The following is a 9,061-nucleotide window of genomic DNA, read 5'->3' as shown; positions in this document are numbered from 1 at the left end:
CCCAGGGGGATCGTACCCACTGTAATAAAGAGAAGGCGGAAGCTGCATGCATTATAGTGTGATCTCCTCCCCCAGCAGCTGTCACAGGAGCACAGAGGATGTAAGCGCGACTATGACCAATCGTGAGGTCATTTTATAGATGGCCGCCGTTATACGTAATAGCTGGACACGTCACACGTCTATGTTATACTTTATTACAGCTGATAAATGACCAAAACACAGGGTCATGTGACCGCCACAGAGTATTTAAAGGGGTACTCCACCTGATCGCGCTTGGCAGGGGTCCCGCCGCTGGGGACCCCTGCGATTTCGATTGCAGCACTCCAGACATCCGGTGCACGGAACAAACTTTGCTCAGTACTGGATGACTGGCGATGCGGAGCGGAGACTCGTGACATCATGCCCCGCTCGTGACGTCACGGTCACACCCCCTCAATGCAAGTCTATGGGAGGGGGCGTGACAGCCGCCACACCCCCTCCCATAGACTTGCATTGAGGGGGCGTGGCCGTGATGTCACAAGTGGGGCACGGCGGTGACGTCACGAGCCTTTGGATTGGGGATAAGATGTCTAGGGGTGGAATACCCCTTTAAGGAGACCAATTACATGGTGGAAGAAGCAGCCCCCCCCCCCCACCCCTTCCCCACTAGCAGCAGCACAACAAAGTATTTCAGGAGAGGAGTGCTCTAAGTCTTATGAAGGTCAAATATTGACAATGACTTAGTGGAGGGATCAGGGTCCCCATTGCACAGGGTATTTCGGGAGCGGAGGGTGTTGATCCTGCTGAAGGTCACAGACTGAATGTTTGTTGTGGAAGGAGCAGGGTCCTCCAGCAGCGCAGAGTACTTCAGGAGGGATGTATATCGGTGACCTGTCCAGCACAGACGCTGCTCTCGTGGACACCCAGCGCCCCCTTTGTCCATTGTTCCGGTGTCACTCCAGTGAGTCGGCTTTGCTGGTGCTGGAGGTGGATTCCGAGTCCTCGGGGCCCTGTAGAGGTGTGGGGGCCCGTCCGTTCAGAGTGACCTCTATGAGCTCCAGGTCCCTCTTCTCCTCCACTTTCCTCTTACAGCACAGGCAGAAGTCCGGGGAGCTCTCCAGGAGGTTTATAGAGAGGTTGATGATGAGGGAGAGCCACGCCAGGCCGAACAGGATCCACAGCGACACCACGTTCCGGTACCAGTTAGGATAATTCTTCTCCGGGACCTGCCCTGCGGAACAAATGGGAATTTTACAGTATATTTCAGTGTTTTCCAACCAGTGTACATCCAGCGGTTACAGAGCTACAACTCCCAGCATGCCCAGACAGCCAATGTAGACAGCAGATCACCTCCCTGCAAGCTGAGGTCCGCTGCCTGTTAGGGGAATTCCATCTCTAGTAACAGATAGACCAGAATGGAATACAGGAAATGGGGGACGGGGCATGAATAGTCAAAGTTGTGTTTCCCAACCAATGTGCCTCCAGCTGTTAAAAAACTACAACTCCCAGCATGCTGTTCTGGGAGTTGGCTGTTCAGGCACGTTGGGAGTTGCAGTTTTGTAACCGCTGGAGGGACACTTGTTGGGAAACACCAGTTTCTGGTGAATGTGTGTAAACCCCACCCATACTGAGGTCCATTTTGCAGGACAATCTAGTAAAGAAAAAGCGCCACCCTGCTCCACAGGTTGTGTGTGATATTGCAGCTCAGCTTTAATGATGTGAACCTGCAATACCACACAAAACCTGTGTACAGAGGTGGCGCTGTTTGAAGAAGAAAGAAGCCTGTTTCTTCTCATCCTGGACATCCCCTGTCATGATGAGAATCCAGTTCACCTCTGCTACATCTGCATCACGTCCTGGATACCCACCGATGACATAGTCTCCAAAACCAATAGTGCTCAGGGTGATGAAGGCGTAATAGAAGCCCTCCTCGTACGTCCAGCCCTCCATCGCCCGGAAGAGGATGGGCGGCAGCAAGAAGAAGAGGAGAAGACCGGACACCAGGGCGCAGGTGCTGGAGAGGAACTTCACTGTTTTCTGCAAGAAGAAGAAGAATCTATGAGGAAAGAACGATTATCCTAGACGAGCTGCAGTACTAGGTGCGGCCACTACAGAATATATGGCGCTGTGTATGGCATAAAATAGGCTACATCAAAGATGGACCCCTTATTGTGGTGGACCACAGGGTGAATGGCGAGACCACGGGTGTGGTGGTGTGAGTGGTGGGATCTGATGTTATTAACCCGAGGGTCGGATGGTATTAACTAACCCCTTAAGGACGTAGAGTTTTTCAGTTTTTGCACTTTCGTTTTTTCCTCCTTACCCTTTAAAAATCATAACCCTTTCAATTTTCCACCTAAAAATCCATATTATGGCTTATTTTTTCCGTCACCAATTCTACTTTGCAGTGACATTAGCCATTTTACCCAAAAATTCACGGCGAAACGGAAAAAAAAAATCATTGTGCGACAAAATCGAAGAAAAAACGCCATTTGGTAACTTTTGGGGGCTTCCGTTTCTACGCAGTGCATATTTCGGTAAAAATGACATATTATTCTGTAGGTCCATACGGTTATAATGATCCCCTACTTATATAGGTTTGATTTTGTCGCACTTCTGGAAAAAATCATAACTACATGCAGGAAAATTTATACGTTTAAAAATGTCCTCTTCTGACCCCTATAACTTTATTTTTCCATGTACAGGGCGGTATGAGGGCTCATTTTTTTCGCTGTGATCTGAAGTTTTTATCAGTATAATTTTTGTTTTGATCTCTCTCTCTCTCTCTCAACACATAGGGGTTAGAGGAAATTTTATCTATCTAGATTTGTAAATTACTTCTAATAAAAAATGTTAATACTTTCAATAATTATCAGCTGCTGAAGTTGAGTTGTTGTTTTCTGTCTGGCAACAGTGCTCTCTGCTGACATCTCTGCTTGTCTCGGGAACTGCACAGAGTAGAAGAGGTTTGCTATGGGGATTTGCTTCTAAACTGGGTGGTTCCCGAGACAGGTGTCATCAGAGAGCACTTAGACAGAAAAGAACAACTCAACTTCAGCAGCTCATAAGTACTGAAAGGATTAAGATTTTTTAGTAGAAGTAATTTACAAATCTAGATAGATAGATAAAATTTCCTCTAACCCCTATGTGTTCGTGACGCCAGTGTGGTTTTTGGGTTCCGGGACACCACACGCTCGGATTCTCCTCTATCCCTCGGGCTAGTAGTGAATAAAGAGTCCACAACCAGTTATGGTCAAACCGAGGCTTTATAGAGTAGAAGACGGGTGGAATTATCTTCACATCTATGGCCAGAAATCCCAGAGAGGTCACCAGGACCCAGAGGACCTCGCAGCTTGCTGGACCAATACTTGTAATAGACTTGACTAGGTGCAGGACTTGACTAGGTGCAGGACTTGACTAGGTGCAGGACTTGACTAGGTGCAGGACTTGACTAGGTGCAGGACTTGACTAGGTGCAGGACTTGACTAGGTGCAGTGACAGGAGACAGACTTGTAGACATACTGGAGACTGTAGCTTTGGGGTCTTCCAGATGCTGAAGTCCTGAGATCTCTGGTAGCTGCTTCAGCATAGACTTAGGTGGTATAGCTTAGAGCTCAAAAAGATGGAATTGCAAATGGCCGCCCCTTTATATAGTGAGGGGACTGGACTATAGCCCATTGGTCAAGCTGTGGGTCAAAGGTTAAAGCTGGTGCTCTCTGGGAGAACATGTGACAACAGATCATGTGACTTAACATAACATGTGACCAACTTACATACAGGTCCTTTAGACCTCCCACAGGATCCTGTCTATGCATTAAAGGAACATACACACATTTATAAAACCAACAGGAGAACAAGGGGAGTCCCTGCAGGAGAGCCTGAAAGTCACTGAGGGACTCAACCTGACAGGGCCTACAGGTATTACAGGACCGTGTACCTGTACTGGGACATCACATTATCATGTACAGAGGGTGCAGTCATGTGACCCCCGAGGACAGATATGTTATGTACAGGGGGCGCAGTCTTCTGTTTCTTCTCACCTGTCGCCGAGTTTTCCTCCCCAGGAATTCGGCAGCTCTCTGCACCAGACGCAGCATCCTTCGCCCCAGACGGTTCAGCAGGATCAGGTTCAGCGGGATCCCGAAGAGCGCAAAGAAGATGCAGAAGATGCGACCGCCAGCGGTGCTGGGGCTCACGTTACCGTAACCTGCAAGTCAGAGGAGAAAGACGTTACATTGTGAGTGAGAACCACGTTACAGTCCCCACATATGATGTTGTTTTCTTTCTGATCAGTCCGGGGCACAGCCGGGCGCCCACCAGACGCTGCCATCATGATACCATGAGAACCTCCTATTATACAGTCCTGATGATAGGAAAAGAAAGGCTGCCACCTAGTGGAGACTGAGACAACTGCAGCCATATTATGTATTCTCACAGACAGGGAGTGTACTGCAGTACTACATCGCCCCCATGAGGCTGCCGGCAGACAAAAACTAGGTTTGACTTTTTTTTTTGGTTTGACCACCACCCCTCCACACACACACACACCGTCATGTGACTTTTTCATCATGTGACTGAAGGATTTCAAATGAAGAGTTGAAGGAAAACACCAGATATCACAGGACCCTATAATACGCGGCTCAAAAACATAAAGGAAACACTAAACAACACAATATAACTCCAAGTCACTGACACTTGTGTGAGATCCCACTGTCCACTCAGGAAGAACACTGACAATCAATTTCACATGGAACAGACAACACTTGGAAATTATAGGCAATTAGCAAGACAACCCCAATAAAGGAGTGGTTCTGCAGGTGGTGACCACAGACCACTTCTAAGTTCCTATGCTTCCTGGATGATATTTTGGTCACTTTTGAATGCTGGCGGTGGTTTCACTCTAGTGGTAGCATGAGACTGAGTCTACAACCCACACAAGTGGATCAGGTAGTGCAGCTCATCCAGGATGGCACATCAATGCGAGCTGTGGCAAGAAGGTTTGCTGTGTCTGTCAGCGTAGTGTCCAGAGCATGGAGGCGCTACCAGGAGACAGGCCAGTACATCAGGAGACATGGAGGAGGCCATAGGAGGGCAACAACCCAGCAGCAGGACCGCTGCCTCCGCCTTTGTGCAAGGAGGAGCAGGAGGAGCACTGCCAGAGCCCTGCAAAATTACCTCCAGCAGGCCACAAATGTGCATGTGTCCACTCAAACGGTCAGAAACAGACTCCATGAGGGTGTTATGAGGGCCCGACGTCCACAGGTGGGGGTTGTGCTTACAGCCCAACACCGTGCAGGACGTTTGGCAACTTCCAGAGAACACCAAGATTGGCAAACTCACCACTGGCGCCCTGTGCTCTTCACAGATGAAAGTAGGTTCACACTGAGCACATGTGACAGAGTCTGGAGACGCTGTGGAGAACGTTCTGCTGCCTGCAACATCCTCCAGCATGACCGGTTTGGCGGTGGGTCAGTAATGGTGTGGGGTGGCATTTCTTTGGGGGGCCGCACAGCCCTCCATGTGCTTGCCAGAGGTAGCCTGACTGCCATTAGGTACCGAGATGAGATCCTCAGACCCCTTGTGAGACTATATGCTGGTGCGGTTGGGTTCCTCCTAATACAAGACAATGCTAGACCTCATGTGGCTGGAATGTGTCAGCAGTTCCTACAAGAGGAAGGCATTGATGCTATGGACTGGCTGCCCGTTCCCCAGACCTGAATCCGATTGAGCACATCTGGGATGTTTCGCTCCATCCCACACAGACTGTCCAGGAGTTGGCGGATGCTTTAGTCCAGGTCTGGGAGGACATTCCTCAGGAGACCATCCTCCACCTCATCAGGAGCATGCCCAGGCGTTGTAGGGAGGTCATACGGGCACGTGGAGGCCACACACACTACTGAGCCTCATTGGGACTTGTATTAAGGACATTACATAAAGTTGGTTCAGCCTGTAGTGGGGTTTTCCACTTTGATTTTGAGTGACTCCATATCCAGACCTCCAGGGGTTAATACATTTGATTTCCATTGATAATTTTTGTGAGATTTTGTTGTCACATTCAACTACGTAAAGAGGAAAGGATTTCATACGATTAGTTCATTCAGATCTAGGATGTGTTATCGCGGTGTCATCTTTAGTTTTTTGAGCAGTGTAGATTGCAGTATTATCACAGGACCATATAATAGAGCCTGACCCACCATACATAACGTTATTATACCGTCCTGGTTCTCACCAATTGTTGTTATGGCCGTCACTGAGAAGAAGAAAGATCCAGTGAAGTCCCATCTGTCCGCACTGGTGTCATTTCCCAGAAGAGGAATCCCGTTCTTATACGCCTGTATGATACCCTAAGAAAAATCATATAGCAGTTATAATACATTGTACGAAGGAGGCAGTATTATAGTAGTTATATTCTTGTATATAGGAGCAGTATTATAGCAGTTATATTCTTGTATATAGGAACAGTATTATAGCAGTTATATTCTTGTATATAGGAGGCAGTATTATAGCAGTTATATTCTTGTATATAGGGAGCAGTATTATAGTAGTTATATTCTTGTATATAGGAGGCAGTATTATAGTAGATATATTCTTGTATATAGGAGCCAGTATTATAGCAGTTATATTCTTGTATATAGGAGCCAGTATTATAGCAGTTATATTCTTGTATATAGGAGCCAGTATTATAGCAGTTATATTCTTGTATATAGGAGCCAGTATTATAGCAGTTATATTCTTGTATATAGGAGCAGTATTATAGCAGTTATATTCTTGTATATAGGAGCAGTATTATAGTAGATATATTCTTGTATATAGGAGCCAGTATTATAGCAGTTATATTCTTGTATATAGGAGCCAGTATTATAGCAGTTATATTCTTGTATATAGGAGCCAGTATTATAGCAGTTATATTCTTGTATATAGGAGCCAGTATTATAGCAGTTATATTCTTGCATATAGGAGCCAGTATTATAGCAGTAGTTATATTCTTGCATATAGGAGCCAGTATTATAGTAGTTATATTCTTGTATAAAGGAGCCAGTATTATAGCAGTTATATTCTTGTATACAGGAGACAGTATTATAGCAGTTATATTCTTGTATACAGGAGACAGTATTATAGCAGTTATATTCTTGTATATAGGAGCAGTATTATAGCAGTTATATTCTTGTATACAGGAGACAGTATTATAGGGAAAATTTGTACTTACCATAATTTTGCTTTCCATGAGTCTGAAGGCAGCACAGAAGGGTTAATAGCTCCTTTCAGTTTATCCCAGAACCTAGCAAACAATTAAGAGAATTAACAAGCCTCAGGCCAAGCCTGGCTATAAATATCCATCAGAACCTCATCCACTTGTGTTATTGAATAGACTCAGTTCTGATGCAAAAAGATGACCTATAGTAGGGAGGGTTTGTATGTGCTGCCTTCAGACTCATGGAAAGCAAAATGATGGTAAGTACAAATTTTCCCTTTCCATTTCGTCTTCAGGCAGCACAGAAGGGAGCTGTATAGCAACATAAGGGGGGATACTTAATTGAACACGGCATAGAGCACCGACATGCCAGAGGCTGGACCCCAGCTTTGGTTGTCTAGAGTGTAGATTGAGCTATGATGGAATCTGGTGTCTCAACTCCTGTGAACTCACTGGCGTTCAGAATCGTAGACTTAAGCCATTCCACCAAGGTAGCTTTAGACACCTTTCTTCCCTTTACCACACCGGCAACTGTACGAACAGATTCTCTTCCACCCTGAATGTCTTGGTTCTATTGTGGTAGCAGATTAGTGCTGTAGACCCATCCAGATGGTGAAGAACTCTACCTCCTCAACAGTGGATCCAGTAAGAACTTCAGCAAGCGAATTCCCTGATGATGTCATCTTAGATGACACCTTCAGCAGGACTCCCTCTGGTACAAATCTTATAAAGGGATCTCATGAGGAGAGCGCTTGTATTTTATCCCAACCTGTGTGAGAATGTTATCGCAATCAGGAAAGAACTTGTAGGACAAATCACTTCAGGTCGACTTACTCGGGAGAGGCTTAGACACCACCACCAGAGGAAGACCCATGACAGGTCTGACGAAGACCCATGACAGGTCTGAGGAAGACCCATGACAGGTCTGAGGAAGACCCATGACAGGTCTGAGGAAGACCCATGACAGGTCTGAGGAAGACCCATGACAGGTCTGAGGAAGACCCATGACAGGTCTGAGGAAGACCCATGACAGGTCTGAGGAAGACCCATGACAGGTCTGAGGAAGACCCATGACAGGTCTGAGGAAGACCCATGACAGGTCTGAGGAAGACCCATGACAGGTCTGAGGAAGACCCATGACAGGTCTGAGGAAGACCCATGACAGGTCTGAGGAAGACCCATGACAGGTCTGAGGAAGACCCATGACAGGTCTGAGGAAGACCCATGACAGGTCTGAGGAAGACCCATGACAGGTCTGAGGAAGACCCATGACAGGTCTGAGGAAGACCCATGACAGGTCTGAGGAAGACCCATGACAGGTCTGAGGAAGACCCATGACAGGTCTGAGGAAGACCCATGACAGGTCTGAGGAAGACCCATGACAGGTCTGAGGAAGACCCATGACAGGTCTGAGGAAGACCCATGACAGGTCTGAGGAAGACCCATGACAGGTCTGAGGAAGACCCATGACAGGTCTGAGGAAGACCCATGACAGGTCTGAGGAAGACCCATGACAGGTCTGAGGAAGACCCATGACAGGTCTGAGGAAGACCCATGACAGGTCTGAGGAAGACCCATGACAGGTCTGAGGAAGACCCATGACAGGTCTGAGGAAGACCCATGACAGGTCTGAGGAAGACCCATGACAGGTCTGAGGAAGACCCATGACAGGTCTGAGGAAGACCCATGACAGGTCTGAGGAAGACCCATGACAGGTCTGAGGAAGACCCATGACAGGTCTGAGGAAGACCCATGACAGGTCTGAGGAAGACCCATGACAGGTCTGAGGAAGACCCATGACAGGTCTGAGGAAGACCCATGACAGGTCTGAGGAAGACCCATGACAGGTCTGAGGAAGACCCATGACAGGTCTGAGGAAGACCCATGACA

The 9,061-nt window shown here is 47.2% G+C and overlaps 1 protein-coding gene across 2 annotated transcripts in view; it reads right to left on the bottom strand.

Moving 5' to 3' along the window:
* Positions 1-627: 627 nt before the first annotated feature.
* Positions 628-9,061, bottom strand: part of KCNK17 (potassium two pore domain channel subfamily K member 17) — a 44,367-nt gene continuing 35,933 nt past the window's right edge. For both annotated transcript variants that reach the window (XM_056568641.1, XM_056568642.1), the window contains 4 exons: positions 6,209-6,323; positions 4,020-4,186; positions 1,848-2,016; positions 628-1,210 (listed from right to left, as the gene is read on the bottom strand). In XM_056568641.1, the coding sequence (XP_056424616.1) occupies positions 933-1,210; positions 1,848-2,016; positions 4,020-4,186; positions 6,209-6,323 (729 nt within the window). In that variant the 3' untranslated portion in view covers positions 628-932. The remainder of the gene's footprint in view (positions 1,211-1,847; positions 2,017-4,019; positions 4,187-6,208; positions 6,324-9,061) is intronic.

This window comes from Hyla sarda, chromosome 3, assembly GCF_029499605.1.
Source record: "Hyla sarda isolate aHylSar1 chromosome 3, aHylSar1.hap1, whole genome shotgun sequence".
NCBI classification, from domain to species: Eukaryota; Metazoa; Chordata; class Amphibia; order Anura; family Hylidae; genus Hyla; species Hyla sarda.
This window is presented reverse-complemented; position numbering and strand designations above follow the sequence as displayed.